This window comes from Tursiops truncatus, chromosome 10 (genome assembly GCF_011762595.2).
Source record: "Tursiops truncatus isolate mTurTru1 chromosome 10, mTurTru1.mat.Y, whole genome shotgun sequence".
Taxonomy (NCBI): domain Eukaryota; kingdom Metazoa; phylum Chordata; class Mammalia; order Artiodactyla; family Delphinidae; genus Tursiops; species Tursiops truncatus.
Window position 1 is genome coordinate 1,256,394 of NC_047043.1, and position 19,250 is coordinate 1,275,643.

A 19,250-nucleotide genomic window follows, 5' to 3' on the forward strand; every position below is an offset into this window, starting at 1 on the left:
GCTCTTGACAGCACACGACCCTTCTGAGTCAGGCCACACAGGCCGAGAAAACGCCAGGGAGAGACCCACAAGATTTCACGCTCCATTTAGAGATAAGTTCCACACGCACCTATTTTATTTTACTAAAACAGCTCATGAGGTTACTGCCCTCTACGAAATATGATAGAATATTTCTCAGAATAATTGAGTTTTAGCTTTAAAAAAATTGCTATGGAAAAATTGGTACTGTGTTTTTAAGGAAAATCACTGATAACTCTGAAGAAAGGGCAACTGATTAATTTTACCACAAAAAAGCTCACTACAGGGGCTTCCCTGGTGGCGCAGCGGTTGAGAGTCCGCCTGCCTATGCAGGGGATGCGGGTTCGTGCCCCGGTCCGGGAGGATCCCACGTGCCGCGGAGCGGCTGGGCCCGTGAGCCATGGCCGCTGAGCCTGCGCGTCCGGAGCCTGTGCTCCGCAACGGGACAGGCCACAGCAGTGAGAGGCCCGCGTACCGCAAAAAAAAAAAAAAAAAAAGCTCACTACATGAACCAGTACCTAGAATTGTTCCACATTTATGACTGTCGTGGTGACTGATCCCTGTGTGAAGATGCTCTGCCTTATTTATTCATCCCAGTGACAGAAGCACCTCCTTCAAGGTGGTCCAGTGCACGACGTGCTCCCTGAGCCTGGGCTCTGCAGGTGGGTACAGTGAAGGTCTAGTTCACGTCTAACACAGAGAAAACAGCAGTGCACATCACATATTTGATCTGGGTAATAGACGGGCCGTCCAAGAGTAACGTTTCTAAAAGTCATAAGCTTTCCCTACATACAGATTTGACTAACCAGAGCTGGGAAGCCGTCTCCAGGGACATGCTAATGTCTCCCAAGGAAAGCCCATCAGAAAGTTCAGCTGCCCTGTCTTTGGACCATTAACACTGTATGTGGAGTGAGGCTGCATCCCTGAACACCGACCGTGGAAAAGTAATTCTTCTCAAATGAAAACTGGCATGTTAAGTGTACCCTCTGGGTTCGGGGCATGTTTCCCATACCCGAATAAAATTTTAAGCACAAAGAGACAGAAATGCTCTCTCCTGCTGCTAACTGTTTTATTTAGTCATCTGTCAAATAAGGGAAAATGGCAAAAAAAAAAACCCCAAACCTTTATATTTTCATTTCCTTGTGCCTGTTCTTTCCACCATTTAAAAAAAAACCGTGGAGCTCGTCAAAAGAACAAGCCATCGTCAGGAGAGGGACGCGCCTTCCCCGTCGCACTGGCTCATTTTCCAGGGAACAGAGTTACCGCAGACAAAGGACAATGCCGCACATGTACAGTAACAGCAGTAACCACTCTGACTCGCGACATAAAGTGACCCATTAAAAGATTTAAATGTTCCTCATTAACTTTTATCGGCCTCAATTTTTAACTTTTCTCCTCCTCTTGAAATTAAAAATGAGCATTCCCCCCACCTGTGTGCCCCTTCAGGCGGCGCATTCAGGCTCAGCGAGGTCTGGGGCAAACACCACAAACAACGAACTCCCTGGGCGGAGTTTCCTGGAATGTCTCCAAACCCTTCCTAAAAAGTGCTAAGTCTGAGGCTACATGGTTTAAACTGAGGGGAAGGATCAGAGATTTCACAGTCCTATTCTTCCAGGGTTTATCACTCCTAATCACTAAAAAGAAGCAACGAAAATTGAGTCCTTTCTACGTGCTAGGCATTATGTTAAGCACTTTAAATTTATCTTATGTAGTAAAATTTGTGAAAAGTAGTGCCCACCCCTTAATAAACATGATACCCACAAAGAAAGAGAAAAAGATGCCCTGAGGGTGTTCCTCTCTCCACAGCTTGTGTATCTGAGCTGCACTGTGATACTGGCGGGGGTGGGAGGGGGGCAGAGCGAGGGATGAACAAAACCTTTTGATTTGTTTCTAGAAACAATGATGTTATGTTAAAAAGTAGCATTTCAGAAAATGAAAAGTAAGTGCACATTTGGTCAGAACATTTTCGAAATATAGGAATGTTACAAAAAAAATACAGAATTTCACCTCCATGTGCACATTCACCTGTGGAAATATATTCGATGCCAGGTGATCTCTGCCTGCACTGAAAGAAATCACCTTTAATAAGCAGATTTACCTTCTCTCCTGTCACACAAAATAGGAACTGAGTAGAGAGACTCCTTCAGTTATAAAACTTACTGTTATTATTTATTGTTAATTTGATTATTGTTGCTACATGATCCTTTTTGAAAACTGGTTAATATATATCCTATAGCTCATATGTAGATATGAACAAAAAACGGAATATTTTTCAGCCACAAAAGGAAGGAAATCTTTCCATTTGCAGCGACGTGGATGGACTTGAAGGGCATTATCCTAAGTGAATAAATCAGACAAAGAAAGACAAATACTGTCTGACCTCACTCCTATGAGAGAAACCTAAGAAATACAGCAAGCAGAAAACGGAGCTCATCAAAACAGAGCACAGGTTGGTGGCTGCCGGTGTGGGGGAGGAGTCGTAGTAAAAGGCGAGCGAAGGGGGAGAAGGGGGTCAAAAGGCACAACCGTCCAGTTCCGGGGATGTGACGCACCGCAGGGTGACTACAGTTAACAGCACTGTGTTGCATACTTGAAAGCTGCTAAGAGTAGAGCTTAAAAGTTCTCATCATAAGAAAAAAAACTGTAACTATACAAGGTGACAGGTGTTACCTAGACTTATCGTGGTGATCATTTTGCAAGATATACAAGTATCAAATCTTTATGCTGTACATCTGAAACTAATGCAATGTTACACGCCAACCAGATCTCAATGGAAAAAAAAACTATTGTTAGCTGACCCTAATTTAAGAAAACTTGTATTGCTGCAAACATGTCGATTCCATCCACAGTCACCTCAGGTGGCTGGCAGGCAAACTTGGTAGCCCACTATCTACAAGAAATTGTAGAAGCAAGTTTTCCTCCTCAAAGAACACAATGGTGTAATTCTTTTTAAAAGACTATATTTCAGTTACAGAGAAAACTACTACTACTATGTCAAAAATGACAATAACATGCCTTTTGTCACCTTGCAAACTTTAGACTTGAAAGCAGCCTCTAGTGCAACTTTCCCATCACCCCAGCTGAGTTCCGAGGCCACCAGTGTAGCAGCAGCGCTCAGAGACTGCAGGGCCGGCTGGCTACAGCGCGCACGCGGCTGCTCAGGGACAGGAGCCCCAGCCAGCTGGTTCCGCTGAGGGACGCCCCGTTTCTTTATAAAATCCGGAAAAGCAGGGACGGGCGAACACAGAAGTGCAGGTACGGCAAGACGGAGAGCTCACAGGAGATTCACGTGAGTACAAGCACGGCTCCGCATGGTGTCCCATCGACACCAACACGGGGTGGCAGGGAGCACGAGAGAGGGCAAACGACACAGGAGGTGCAGGCCGAGATCCGCACGGTCGCCTGACGGCCGCGAGCTGCCAGCAGCTCTTCACAGGCAGTGCTACAGGGTGAGAAGCCAATCGCACGCGATCTGTGTTGGACTGAGCACCCACGAGCTGCCATCAAACAAAACCGGGAGCCTGTTAAGCCAAGGCTGAAGAGGCCACACACGCTCTGCACCCCGACTGCTCGCTGTCTACTTTACACCACTGTCACGACCACACGAAGCCCACGTGGGGCGGCACCGGACACAGGTCCTGGGAGGGGGTGAGACCGCGCCGGACACGGGTCAGGGGCCGGGCGGGCCAAGAGCCTCGTGCCCGGGGCCAGTGCAGAGCCAGGCCCCCTGCGACACCACGTGGGGCGGGCAGGTACCCCCTGCAGCGTCCCCTCCCACCTTCGACCAGAGAGAGAGTCTTTGCGAGTGAAAACCTGGCCCTACGAGCCCCTTCCCTTGCAGAGCAGAACGGCCACAGGCCAGGGCTCACCGTAAGTCCGCGGCCTTCTCTTCTTCCCAGCCAGGGCACAGGCCACGGGGGTGGCCACTGCTGCTGCCGCCGTGGGTCACGGGAGACGCAAGGGTCGCAGCGTGGACTCCAGGCCGTGAGGAGAGAGGAGCCCCCGCAGGCCCCCGTCACTTGCGGCTGAGTGTGGCTCCTAAGTGACAGGGAAGCACCCGGGGGACCGTCTCCGCGTGAATGGCTAAGGCGTCACGCAGCACTCTCGCTGGCCACGTGATCCACTGGAAGCCACAGCGGAAAGACCACGGGGGCCTGCAGCCGTGTTGAGACTGAACTGTTTCAAGTCAGTGAACGTCTCTGAGGAATGAAGGGCTTCACCTGCCAGAGGAAGGGGCTGCATCAGTTGCTTCTAAACTAGATGGACCAACGAGGCTGCTCTGGTCTGAGTCCATCCCGTTTCGGTGCCCCTGCTTCAGGTGCTCTGAAGGCTCCGTGCGTTGCAAGCAAGGGTGAGCGTGGAGGCCAGACGTGGAGGATGCGTGCGTGTGCGTGCGTGTGAAGGCGGCCCAGCCAGCCCGGTGAAGGCCGCTGCAGGGGCCAGGTGAGGTTCAGCCCCCGACCCGACGGGCGCAGGCGCGGCAGCCTCAGGTGGGACAGGACCTCGAGTGCCGCACTCCAGTCACCAGCCTTGGCTCCGCAGTGGAGACGCTGCTGCTGGCCGTAAGGAGAAGGACGATGGTCTCTGTGCTTCAGAGGCGGCCGGCCGGCAGCAGAGCCGACATGGGAGCCCGTCCAAGCCGGCACAAGGCAGGCTCTCAGCCCTCGGGTGCTGGTCAGAGACAAACTGAGCTATTCTCTCTCCAAGGCTTATTTTGGAGGAAGAAGGATAATAGCGTCTATCTCACGAGACTGCTGTGAAAGTCAGCTTCTAAAAAGTGTCAAGTAGTTTATACATTCAGTACTCAGTAAGGTCTTAAACTTGGAAATAAAGGCTAAACATGTATTTGAATGAACAGCATTTCAGATTCAGAGAAAGGTCTTTTCTTTAAAACAACAACTGACACATAGAGCAGGTTAAAAATAAAGGGCCGTCCAGGAGATTCTGGTTTCCCAGTTATTCCCACACAGGCTGGCCGCTCCTCCAACCCACTACGGAGATGGGAAATGAGCTGCAGACACCGTCCTTTCACCTGCTGAACGCGAGCTCACGTGATTATCATGGTTTCCTTGAATGGCAGCCCTTCCCGATCAGATCAGGAGGCTTTAGCTACTGCAGGAAGGAGGGGAGGCCGGCAGCCACCTCTTGGCGGGAGAAGGCGGTTCACGCGTGCCCAGCGCGGTCAAGCGCCAGCCGGGACCCTGGAGGCTCCCGCTGCTGCAAGAGGCCTTGGGGCGCAGAGCCAGGGCTTCCCACTCCAGATGCTGGTGACCCATCAGAGACGCTCTCGGCGGGGGTTTAGATCCCCACCACCTGAGAGAAGGGGAAGGGCGGGGCCCAGAGGAGGAGGGAGGGAAGGAGGGGAGGGCCAGAGCCCTGCAAGCCAGGAAGGACCCGACAGGAATGTCACCTAAGCCTCCGCAGCCTCTTCGAGCCCACGAGCCTCCTGAGGTCCCACACCGGGACCTCGTTAGGGCTCATTTCAGCAGGTGACTCACTTGGCTCAGCCGTTCCCTGATGCTTTGGTTTCCCAGAGCCTCAGGCAGACAGTTCACGACAATGAGGCTTTCAGCCACCGCTGACAGCAGGCGGTGGAATTCAAGCCACCTAGGTCCTTTCTTCCAACTTCTCACTTCAGGTTTTTTGAAGATAAGGATCAAATGAAATGATTTCTGTTAAACCTGTATTTCCTGTACAGAGCTGATACTTTCTCCAAATTACATGATTGTACAACTACTAAACTAATACTCACTGCAGCGGAAGTCTCCGCTCAGAACGTGGAGCTATAGCCTTTTAACTCGGGGTCCTCAGATATTGCAGCTTCTTCCTAACCCAGTTCCTCGGAACTGGGCTCCATCTCACAGGGCAGGGGAGGCCCTAAAGCCAGCGGCACAAATGCTGGTTTATCCCTAATTCCTGGTGAGGGTCAACGCTGGAGGCCAGTGAAAACAATAGCTGTCACATCTCACAAGAAGGACTAAATGTACCAAGAAGCCGCCCTGAAACGCAGTGCGGGTCACAGTCAGGGGCCTGGCTGGAACCTGCCGTTGGAAGGCCAGGGCACCTCCCTTCAAAGCCAGCCTTTTTCCTGTAAAAAATGCAAATAGTAATTCCTGCTCTCCTAACCGTGGGCTGACATCTGTCAGGAGAATCAAATCCGAAGTTGTAAGTGATAAAGCACTACACAAACACAAGAGGATAACCTTCAGAGCTTTAAAAAAAAAAAGGTCCAGTGAAAGCGCTTTGTATTTTGTTTGCAAACTTGAAATTTAAGATCCAGTGAAAATCAGCAAGTAATTCTTGACCCAAAGGAGGCACTATAAGAAAAAGCATATGAAACCATGAAGCCCGGGATTCTGATCTCTGCGCCTGCGCAGGTGAGCAGGACGGAGGTGCCACTGCCACGCCCGGGGGGAGTGTGGGGACTGTGTGGACCTGCCAGGAATGCAACCTGCCTCCCAGGCTCCGCCCAGGCAACCCTCACCCGGCAGCGGGGCTGCCACACTCCACGCACAGGTGAGCCAGCAGCTGAGGGCAGACCTGGACACCTGCATCCGTGCTCTGAACATGGGGAGGAAAGGACGTGGCACTCGGAGAACATAAAGATCCTGCAGGACCATCCTCCTTCCTTCACAGAGATCTTCCACAGCTACTGTTAAAAAACTCTGCCTACGAATCTTTAAGTCAACTTTTACATGTATTTAAAAACAAAGATGGATCATTAGAAAGTGAGCTACTACTGATGAGTGTGTGAGAGTGTGTGTGTGTGTGTGTGTGTGTGTGTGTGTGTGTGTGTGTGTGTGTGTGTGTGTGGGGGTCGGGGGAGGGGAAGGAATGGAGAGAGAAAGTTTCCAAAACAACAGAATCTGTGATGGAAATCTTGCTCTATCAAGAAGAATCCTGCATCAGATGACACTCTTGAAAACTGAGAGGAAACACAGTGAGAGGCTCAAAGATGAAGAGGCTCCTGGAGGAGCAGATGTCAACACTATCAGTCACACAAAGGGCGCCTGACCTTGTCAACTAATGTACTTCTGCGATTTCTAAATTTCGTCTTGTCAGTCAGAGCCAATGTATCATTCTTTCTTTCTATGTTTTCCATCTGCTCAGATATCCTTCTTTGAAAAACAGGAATAAAAATAAATAAATAAATAAAAATAGGAATAAAGTCTAATAATAGTAGAATCTAGAGATCATCAGGAAACTTACCACAGAATGAGAACGTCTGAGCGCTGCTCAGCGTCCCTTCACGGCAGCACGCAGCAAGAGAGAAAACTGCTTGGACACATCTCGCTGGAATCAAGTCAATCCAACAACTAAACCCTAAATGTGGTAAGAGCATATTCACATTTGCTCAAGAGTGGGAAATGTCTTATGCTAAGTATAGGAAACAATATGTTAATAGTAAGGGGAATAAGACACATCTCATATTTTCTATAAATTCGTTTTCATAAATTTTATAAAGAGCTGATCACATAGGGAGATTCCACTCATTTCAAGTATTTATGGGGCATCTGTTCTGTACCAGGCAGGTTGCGAGGCACAACTAGAAGAGGAACAAAATCCAGTCGTGCCTTCAAGCAGCTGAGAGGGACAGACACAAGATAACCAACCACATCCTTTCCTATGTTTGTGGAGGAGTGATTTTATTCTCCGAGATTTCAGATCTTAGATTCTGCAGGAAGTAATGAACAATGATTTAAGCTCGACTATTTTCTTTAGAATATGAGAAGATACAGCAAAAGTGATCTCAAATATTTTACATAGCTCACAGATAGCGGGGGACTGCAGAGTAATTTCGTCTCTTTCTTTAGGATCTTTACTAATAATTTCCAAATGAGGCTTCCGTCAACAGCGCAGACTGTTTCACAGATGGTTTCTCAGTTTTGCCTTCAGATAATTCTGCTTCTGTAAAACTTCACCTGTGAATTATTTGGGTTTCGTGGAAGCCCCATCCATGATCTTCTTTGCTAAAATGAGAGGGGATCTTCACTCAACAGCCCCCAGGTTCATCCACTCGGGCATATTGAGATTGCAGGCAGAACACAACCATGGCCTCTAGAACGACTCGGAAGGCTACGTGGGAAAACCCTTTGGAAATTTGGTCCCAAGAGATGGTGGCTTTTGAAGATTCTTTACAATAAGGCATCAAGAACATGGAACAAAGTCAATATCCTGTTTTGAAGCTATTTAGTCAAGGTGTCAAACACCTCATTCCTGCACAGTATCTATTCCAAACAAGAGCCCAGAGCATTGCCTTCTCCTGCAAATCATCACTAAGCGTAGGTGACGTCATACTTTGAGAGGCAATTACATCCATATCACATGAGGAGTCTTGTCACTACAATTAAAGAGCCAGATTTCATTGTGGGAGGAAGCAGACAGGAAGCGGGCGCCAGCAGGGACAGGAGGGAGGGCGGAGGGGCAGAGAAAGGACAGGGCCAGGCAGTGAGGAGGGGACGGCAGCCGAGGGACCCTTGCCAGGCACTTGAGACAAGAGTGAATGAGTCCCACCATTTACACGGTTATGTTCAGGAACTGACCCGTGACTTTCTTGGGTACGAGTGGTTGCTTGGTGGCCTGCAGGGTATGCTGACACAGCATCGGGGAGGGGGGTGACCTGGAGGGGGGGCCAGGATGCTGCTCATTGCAGCTAACTGCTGCCCCTGAAAAGGTGAGTGGCGTCTACACACCAGGCGCTGTGTCTTCTGAGAGGGCAGCCCACCACCCTACACTCTCTTCTTCCTCTCTCCACACAGACACACACACACACCTTTGCCAAGAACCACTTTTCTAATTTAAAGTCAGATGCTCAATTCTACCTTTTTAAAACACACGGAAAATCTGATCTCACAATGCACCCACCTCCATGTTTCTAACTTATCTGTGGATGAAAACTTGAGGCATATCCATCCTAGAAGCTTCATTTGTTAACACAACGAAGTAAACAGGGCCTGCAGTTTATAGGGTGTGGGGCATGGCTGCTCCCGTGGTGTCATCCCCAACCCGTGAAGACCTGGCCATGGAAATATGGCAACTACGACTTCCTGCACGTCTGCTGGGTGGAGTCTGACTGGAGAACAGGATCAGGTACCGTTGACTCTTAGAGATGCAAACCCAAGAGGAAATCAAACTCCTCTCCTGAGTGTGAAGAAGAGATGTCCCAACAAGCAAGCTTCCCCTTACACAGAATCTCAGGAAGTTTAAATGCATCCTTTCCTTCCAGATCTGTGTGAATTAATACCAGGTGCAAAATGCCAGCAGCAGCCTGCACGAGGAGGAGAGGGGGCCTGAGACACAGCAGTCACCTCCCCAGCTCTGTCACCAGGCTCCCGTCCCCGCCAGAGGCCCCCTGCTCCCCCCAGATCTCTGTCACCTGCTGAGACCAAAGCTGTCCTGAAGGTCAACTCACTTGGCGGCCAAGGAACAGGGAGGGTGGGCGGTTCCCAGCTCATTTCCCCAAACACACCCTGTGCATCTGGGCCTCATGCATCCAGCCAGTGGGAGGGGTTCAGGGAGAGCCGACAGCCAGCTCAGTGGCTCTGAACTGCCAGATACTCCTCCTGCCCTGGGACCACAAGTGGCAGAAAGAGAAAAGGACAGAAGGTAATTTTCTGTCTCTCCGGGAAACAGAAAGTCACCCGGATCCCACTGTTGCCCTCACTTCAGCCTAAGTCAGGGGTATGGCTCGGGCATCAGGCCCGGGCCGGGGACCAGGCGGCCTTCACCTCCGTGGTCACCTTGGCTTTGAGCAATCACGTCCCTTCAGCTCCCTCGTCTGTAAGAGGAGGACGGACTCACCCTGTCTGGGGGCTTGTGCACATTATAGAAGACGATGGATATGAAGTTTCTGGCATGTAATACATGCCTAACATTTGGCAATTATTCTTTTTTTTTTTTTTTTTTTTTTTTTTTGCGATACGCGGGCCTCTCACCGTTGCGGCCTCTCCCGTTGCGGAGCACAGGCTCCGGACGTGCAGGCCCAGCGGCCACGGCTCACGGGCCCAGCCGCTCCGCGGCACGTGGGATCCTCCCGGACCGGGGCACAAACCCGCATCCCCTGCATGGCAGGCAGACTCTCAATCACTGCGCCACCAGGGAAGCCCGGCAATTATTCTTATTTTTATTTCTGAAAGTAGCTTTTTATTACTAATCTGGGCTCCCTGACCAAAAAGAAAACAATTAAAGGAATATATTAAAATTCAGATGAACCTCAAAACTTCTCCCCTGATAATGTGAAAGTCCCCGGATTGCCTCTAGGCCAGGTTTCTCTTCGGGAGCATCTGTCCTGTCAGCCGTGGGCAGCAGAACCTCATGATATGTTTAAATGGCTTTTTGCAGAGTCCTGGAAAGAGCTCAGACTCGGGTCTCTTGATTACCTGTGTATCCCAAGAGCAAAGGACCATCCCGTAGGTGGAAAAGCTTAAGGACTCTTGTGGCCTAGCCCTTAACAATAACTTATCTCTCAATCTTTTCTGGCTAATTCTATCAAGGTGCAACCACAGTGGGACCTCTTTAGCCAAACGGCTACTGTTCATTTTATTTAAGCTCAGGGCACCATTTCCCAACTCTGCACTGCTAGATGTTAATGCCCACTTTTCACTAGAAGCGGGGCAAGGTAAGATGTGTTTGGAAAACCCTCTACTACTCCCAGCAGGCCTAGTGCAGGCTCACATATGCTAAGTTCTGAGAAGGTGGTCTTATAGTAAAGAAATCTGCTGACCTTTATGCAGTATAGCACTGTCTTGTCAGGAGGGTTTGGCTTTGGGCAGGGTCATTTGTAGCAGCTAGAACCACGGCCATGGGAGATAGTCCACAGAGGTGCTGAAGGAACAATGTTCCAGGCACTGCTGGTGCACTGCCGGTGCACTGCCGGTGCACTGCCAGTGCACTGCTGCTGCAATGCTGGTGCAATGCTAGTGCACTGCTGCTACAATGCTGCTGCACTGCTGGTGTACTGCTGGTGCACTACTGCTGCAATGCTGGTGCAATGCTGCTGCACTGCTGCTACAATGCTGCTGCACTGCTGGTGCAATGCTGCACTGCTGGTGCAATGCTCCTGCAATGCTGGCTGCCTGAGCTCACCCGACGTGGCACACAGCGCCGCGTGCTCTCATGAATACGAGCTGATGCTCCGAGTTCATGATGGGAGTCAGGCGTGAGAACAGGTTGCGGTCAGGGCACAGAAATATTTAAGAAGATGAAGATATTTTAAAAGTTTGGATTGTCAACTGACCTTATCCCATAAGAAATGCATATTTTTGAAAACCTGTGTTTGTGTAAGTTGTGTATTTATAGCCCCGAGCCATTAGCCCTACAGCAATTTTTAAATAGTCATTTTTTTCTCGAAACACAACAATAACTGCAGATGTTAATTACAGCACCTGGGTGGTGGGTATATGTCTGTTCACTGTAAAATTAATGCAACAATTCTGCATCTTTAACAATGTTTCTAATAAAATAATATAAAAGATGTAACTGCACATGACTTGTTTATTCTAAAGCGCCATGTAATTTAATATAGTTTTTATATTCTTCATTTCAAGTTGAAATACCTCTTACCCACTCAAATAATTTTTAAATCATTTTGATCTAGGAAACAAGACTAAGAACAGAAGTTAGTGAATCTGAATCAGCAACAGGAAATGGGTTTGTATAAATTGTTGGAAAAATGTTTACAAGGAAGAGACAGATTCTCATCAGGGATGGATAGCACGTTAGTGCTGACTTTTAACAGGATGGCTATTACGCCCTTTTCACAGATGGATAAATGGATGTATAAAACCTTGTTAAGGGCTTCCCTGGTGGCACAGTGGTTGGGAGTCCGCCTGCCGATGCAGGGGACACGGGTTCGTGCCCCCGTCTGGGAGGATCCCACATGCCGCGGAGCGGCTGGGCCCGTGAGCCATGGCCGCTGAGCCTGCGCGTCCGGAGCCTGTGCTCCACAACGGGAGAGGCCACAACAGTGAGAGGCCCGCGTACCGCAAAAAAAAAAAAAAACCTTGTTAAGACTTAGGCTCACTGACCCAGCTGGGATCACCTACACCCAGTCTGGCAAACGCTCTCTACTCTTCATCATTAAAATTCATCCATAAATAAGAACGTATTAGTCACTTAACCTAAAGATATACGAATACAACATGTTTACGTATAAATGAGAGGGATTATATAATTAAAGCGTATGTAAATGAGATGCTATTATGACTTGTTTGATCTGTGCTGGCCAAGGCTTCTTTACTCTAAAGCTGATTATAGCGCCAGGATGCAGATGTGTTTTAAACAAACAATGCTTCTCATTTTTCATTCTTAGCCTTGTTGATTTTAATTTTGGCCACACCTACTTTCAGTCATAAGTCTGTGAAGTAACCTCATTTTAATATATTTAGAAATGCAAAGGATGGTAATGTTTCTTGCAATGGAGATAGCGAACTATGGATTCTTATTTAATGATGACACATTTTTAGAAATCATGAAATGTCGACTGCTTTCAGAACCCGTAAGTGAGCAAATGCTTTTTAGAGCATCAACATGTGTTACTGTCGGAGCCAAGGGAATCCTTAACACGCAAAACCCACCTGTATTGTGGAACAAATCAGGTGTTGAACGCCAGCGAGAATGACTTAACTTTGTATGTGTGTTTGTGAAATCTGAAAATGTGACACTTGCTGAAAAGCCAGAACCTCTTAACCCTCACGTCTTACTCTCCCGGAGATCTTGGCTCCTGCGGCTGCTGTACTGACACATCTCGGCAAGGAATCTTCAAAATGACATCATTTGAGAAGACCTTTTTGAAGTCTTTGAGCCACAGTGTTTCTGAAATATTTTCCTGTTAAACAAATGCAAACGTGGGCCCTTTGTGCCAGGGTTGCGCGACACCCAGGAGCAGCGCCACCCTCGGCATCTGGGGACGAGATGACAGCACGGTCCTTCCCGCAGACCCACTGAGCTCACGAAAAGTGGTCTTGTTACTTATGTGTTTATGTAACAGTCTCATGCCTTTTTGTTGAATTTTTCTGGCCTGTTTTCAAAATGTCATGTATCTTTTTCCCTGATTGAAAAAGTTTATACATACTCATTTCAATATATGGAAAATACCAAAGTATACAGAAGAAAATAAACATAACCAAAAATAAGTATTACTAACATTTTGATATACTGTTTCTCACACTATCAAAATCTATTTCTGAGTTCCAATAACAAACTTCTTTTGTACCCCAGTGCAAAAATATAAAATAAAATAGAATGAAATTTCATCTATTTGGTTCCCGAAACTGAAGAACAAGACTTTGGATGACGAAGGATACGCACAGAGCCTTCTGTGCGGCTCTAAGTAAATGCAGAAGCTCAAAGGTTACATGCCAAAATGCTATTCTTGAGAAAATAATGCACTTATTTTTACAAAACTTGCCTCATATTTTTAAGAAGGTAAGACCATATAGGTCAGACAAAAGGAAGTTTCAGCTTCTCTTGTTAACACCTCCTTTCTCCCACTTTCTTATTACTTCTGAAAGTATGGTCTTACATATTTTTAACGAATGTTCTTAAAATATATCCAAGGGCGACTATCATAAAATGCTTCCTTGCATTTACAGTTTAGAAGAACACATTTAAATGATCTAAATGTTACGTTGTTCAAAATTTTAAATCAGAAGTTTTCGTCTGTAATATAAATCAGAATTAGGTGTTTAAGTATGCAACATTTTTAATTGTTACACACAAAAATAACAACACTCTGAAGCTGACCTCTGGGTTAGCAAGTGAACTGCTTGTTTGCTTAGGAAACCAGATCCGGTTTCCCAGAGAGGCATCATTGAGGACAGAAATAGTCTCCCGAGTACAGGAAATCTGTAAGCACCTAAACAAGGACCAGCAGACTCCGGGACAAACACAATGTCACCAACGTGCTCCCTCACGTCTGGCCACAGAATCACCACGGATATCTAAAAGCATACTAATGCCGGCAAGGTAAGAGGTAATAATTTTTTTAAAGAAAAATCATACTACTTATATATGTAACATACGTAACCCAAACCAAAACTTAATAGCACATAAATCCCAAGACTGAAAGTCTGAATTTCCCTCTAACTACACCCGTTGTTCTGCAATAGCGTTATTACTAGCATCTCTCTCTTTGCTCTTTGTTTAATGGACACAATCACGGGTGTGAGTCACAGGCTACCAAGCGCACGGGGTAATAACCAGAGTCTGAACCAATCGCTCTGTAAGAACAGCACTCTGGGAGTGATTAGTAGAATAATGTAAATCTGAAGGTCTTAGATTATACAAATTGAAATCAGGCAGTATTTCTTGCAGGTCTGAGGACTAGTTCTGTTATAACAAGATGCTCTCACAGTTAGTTACGTGCGTCTTGGGCAGGGATGAGGGAGTGGCACAAGGAAGACGCTTTAGAAAGGAAGGAACACCATTTACTTTTTACCCATCATCCAGACCACTGACCGGCACCTTCATTTTGAATGATTAAAAGAAGGGTCGTGAGAGGTCTCCCCCTTCCAGGGGGGTGCGGGACGGCCTGCACACACCGCTGACCATCCAGCCGGGAGGGGGCACAGCGTGAGCTTCAACACATCTGCATTAGCACCAGCGTACCTGCCGCCACCTCCAGGAGAGCTCTCCCCGAGGCCTGGCGTCCGGATGCCAGCAGATACAGGCACTTAAAGACCAAAACGCGAGGGTCCCTACCTCCACGTAGTCCTTGGCGTGGCCCCAATCTCGTTTGGCGTCCAGATTCCCCAAGCTGAAGCATTCCAGTTGTCCAAGGTAAATCTTAGCTACTGACCGGCTAATTTTTCGAGTAACAAAATTAGCTCCTAAAAGAGACAAAAGATGCATTATCAGTCGAGTGCATTTGACATTTAACAGTTTGGTGAACCAAACACAATCTCAGCCTCTGGGCATTTCTTTCATTCTTTTCCCCCCTTTAAAATAATAGCAAAAGAAAAGAAAACGAAAAAGACCATTAACTGTCATTCAGACAAGTTAAGGAGCTCTCACTCTGAGTGTCACATCAACTCCACTGCCGTAACAAACATTTGTCTTTGGGGGACGCCTTGGCATTCCGCATTCGCTGCTGTAACATGCGATCCAGGCGCCCAGCCAGAGAAAAGCTCTCGGAATGCCAGTTTTTAAACAGAAAATTCAACAGGGTTGGACGAAGGGAAATGCCAGAATCAGACCACCCTGATTTTTTCAAGAACATAAACATCATATATTCCTATTAATAAAACTATTTTGGGGTTCACGGGGAGAGAGAGAGGAGAGCAACTTAGCTCCCAGGGTGTAAGTAAAGAAAACGAAGAAGAAATGCATAAGTGGCGATCACCCTTATTTAGAAACCTGCACAGCCATCCAGTGCTAAGTCGTAAGTTTCTAGACCATCTGTACTTACTACAGTGCCACCTTCTAATTTCATCCAAGTGTCATCTGCAGGATAGGATTCCTGAATTCTGTATAAATATTTTGATATGATTGGATGAAAGGTGTCATAAACTAAAGGAGTGAAATTGTTTTAAAGTTCTCTGGTCTTTAATGAAAGCTTCTGTCCACTTTTAAAAGATCACAAAGAAGGACAAAATTAAAAGGCACTTCTGAGATAAGTTTATCTCTACCCCTGTATCTAGGTCAGGTTATCACAAAGCACCAGGTAATGTCAAAATCTCAAGATAATTAACAAGCACATGAGCTAGTCAATAATGGCTTCAAACAGTTTAGCCACATTACCATCATAATTTACCACACAGCAATAACTTCAGCTTTGTTCCTTTGCATAAGAAACAGAGAGGTGACTGTGATGAGAAAGCTTGGGCTTCTAGAGAAACTGGCACAGAGATAAGGTGAATTTTCTAAATAAGTTTTCTCAGTTTTGGCAAGAAGATAGCCCCGTACAAGTTCAAACACGTACTAGGCTCACTTACTCCACAAACTCAGTAGACACATTTCAATGCCCTATCGTTAAAATGACGATAAGGCTTCCATGGAAACCCAAACTTTCAGTCTCTCTTGGCAGCTGACAGAGCACTCGAGGAAGTCCAGGTTCACATCTGCAGGGCAGCTCATAAGACACAAGCGCTCCTTCAAAACAGAGCCTTTGAAAATGAAGTACTTACCAGGCACAATCCTTCTCAATCTATTACCAACTAGCAACTTTTTATTTTCTATTAATTTAAATTTATAATTAAATTCAGACTTGATGCCTATCTTTGTACTTTAACGTCAGGACTATACCATCATGCCAGAATTTCCTAGATACATGTGTGATGCCGAGTCATCAGATGAAGCTCCCAATGCCAACCAGCTCAGAGTATTCTATCTGCCAGTACAGTAATGCTTAGGGGCGTGGTGGAAGCACTGACGTCGTTCCAACACTCCACTCCCGCCTGCTGTTTACTCCCCCAACCAGCACTAAGTGAGCACCAAGCAGCAAGCCCGGAGCAGAGGCAGCAGGGGGTGAAGAGGAGGCCCCCCTGCTAAAGGAGCCCAGAGAGGGGGAGATGGACAGGGCAATCCCTGCTGCCAGAAGTGAGATGGCAGGTCTGCAGGGACGAAAAGAGTCAGGGCCCCGTACACGATGCCACAGTGACCACAACCCCACCCCTCGGATGAGCAACCCACGAGCTAAGAATTATTACCCGCATTTCGTAGATGATGAAGCTGAGATTCAGAGAAGCTGTGCAGACTGGCCCTTCTAACCCAGTTGTCCAACTCGGTCTGTGTGGCTGCAAAGCCCAGGCTCTCACCTCCCAGCACTTGGAATGGCACGCTAGGGGGTATGGAGCCTTCCTTCTCTGGATTCAAAATGATCTTGGATACCTAGTCAGTTACTTGAAATTTCTAGTTCTTAGAACTTAATTTTAATGTTTTTATTTATAGCAGCTTGATTGAGATATAATTCACATTCCACACAATTCATCCATTTAAAGTGTACAATTCCATGGCTTTTAGTACATCCACAGACTGTGCAGCCAGCCCAGCAATCAATTTTAGAACATTCTCATCACCCCCAAGAGAAACCCGTACCCCTCAGCGATCATCCCGCCCCATCTTCCCCAGCCCCCTGGCCCTGGGCAAGCAGTCATTTATTTTTTCGTCACTAAAGATTTGCCTATTCTGAACACGTCACATACGTGGAATCGTATAGTATGTGGTCTTTTGTGACTGGCTTCTTTCACTCAGCCTACCGTTTTCCAGGTTCCTCTGTGTTACGTGAATCAATCCCTCCTTCCTTCTCCATGGTTGGATACTATCCCATTACGTGGATACAGCACATTTCATTTATCCATTCATCAGTAAATGGACATTTGGGTTGTTTCCATTTCTGGCTATTGTGAATACTGCCGCAGTGAACACGGATGCACAAGTTTCTGTGTGGGGATTATGTTTTAATTTCTCTTGGGTAGACACCTACAGATGCAATCACTGGGTCAACAGGGCAGCTCTACAATTAACCTATTAAGGAACTGCCAGACTGCTCTTCACGGCAGATGCAGCAGGTTAGAGCCCCGCCAGCCGTGGACTGGCTCTCATTTGCCCACACCCTTCCCGACAGTCGTTATACTTCCACCTTTTTGATGACAGTCACCCTTATGGGTACTAAGTGGTATCTCATTGTGGTTTTGATTTGCATTTCTCTGATGACTAATGACTTTAACCCTCTACGTTCTCATGTACTTATGGGTCACTGGTATATCTTCTTCGGAGAGATGTCTACTTGGATTCTTTGTCCAATTTTTAAAGTGTGTTACTTGTCTTCTTAATACTGAATTGTAAGAGTTCTTCATACGTTCTGGATCCAAGTCCTTTACCAGATATATGATTTACAAACATTTTCTCTCATTGTATAGGTTATATTTTCATTTTCTTGATGGTGTCCTTTGACACACAGAAGTTTTTTTTAGTTATTATGAAGTTCAAGTTGCCTATTTTTTTTTTTTGGTTGTATGAGCTTTTGGTGTCATATCCAAAAGGGCTTTGCCTAGCCCAAGGAAGGTCTTGAAGAGTTTCTCCTATATTTTTTAATGAATTGTATCGATTTTGTTCTTACCTGTAGGTATCTGACCCAAGTTTAGTTAATTTGTGTGTGTGGTTAAGATGAAAGGGCCCAACTTCATTCACTTGCATGTGGATATAGGGCTGTCCTGGCACTATGTGTTTGCTGAAAAGGTGATTCTTTCTCCTATTTGAGTTGCCTTATACCTTTTGTCGAAAAGCAATTAACCATAGACACATGGCTTTATTTCTGACCTTCAGTCCTATTGCAATGGCCGGAACACCTATGTTTAGGACAGTGCCACGCCTTGATTACTATAGGTCTCTGGTAAGGGTTCAAATCAAGAAGTGTGAGTCTTCCAACTGTGTTCTTTCTTCAGACTGTTTTAGCTATCCTCAGTCTCTTGAATTTCCATACGAATTTTAGCATCAGCTTGTTAATTTCTGCAAAAAAGCAACCCGGGATTTTGTAGGGATGATGCTGGGTCTGTAGTTCAGTGCGGGAGCACTGCCCGTCTCAGCAACACTTCGTCTTCCAGCTCATCAGCACACGGGGCCTTTCCAGTGACCTGCGTCTTCCCAAACTGCTTTCAGCAAAAATGCTCAGTAGTTTCTAGGGAATATGTTTTGCGCTGCTTCTGTTAAATTTGTTCCTTAAGTACTTTATTCCCTCTGATGTCATTATAACTGGAACCTTCCTTAATTTCATTTTCAGATTCATTTTTAACATTATTACTGCCACCATATGCTTCATTCATTCCTGGGAGAGGCTTCAAGTGATTTTTTTTCTCAATTTGTTCTCTTCGTTTTCACTCCTTACCACACAAGACTGCTGTTTTTGTAGAGAACTATAAGCAATGATGACACAGGAGGGCTGAGGCCTCGGCAGTCACTCTGCAGCCAGCAGCCTGACCCGAGCTGTCTCCCTCACTTTCCCGCCTGTGCTGCCGTCACCAGCCCACCAGCAGTGCAGGAGGCGTCCCTCCGCAGACTAGGTCACCTGAGTGGTCTTGCTGTTACAGCACACTCCAATTAGGGAACTCCCAAAATGATGTACATAGATACTTGATCTCTAAGAGCCTTGCACTACAAGACCACGGCTACGAAGACGACCGAGAAATGGAAAGTCAGCCTAGTGAACCGACCGACGGCTGCTGGTCACTGGCTCTGCTACACAAACCATGTAACAGTCTCTGCACACCACAGGACAGGAACACCTGCCAGGCCAA

The 19,250-nt window shown here is 46.8% G+C and overlaps 1 protein-coding gene across 3 annotated transcripts in view; it reads right to left on the reverse strand.

Moving 5' to 3' along the window:
- The window catches only part of GMDS (GDP-mannose 4,6-dehydratase), a 479,997-nt gene that overhangs the window by 237,859 nt on the left and 222,888 nt on the right, over positions 1–19,250 (reverse strand). For all 3 annotated transcript variants that reach the window (XM_033863760.2, XM_073810235.1, XM_033863759.2), the window contains one exon: positions 14,719–14,846. In XM_033863760.2, coding sequence (XP_033719651.1) covers positions 14,719–14,846 — 128 coding nt within the window. The remainder of the gene's footprint in view (positions 1–14,718; positions 14,847–19,250) is intronic.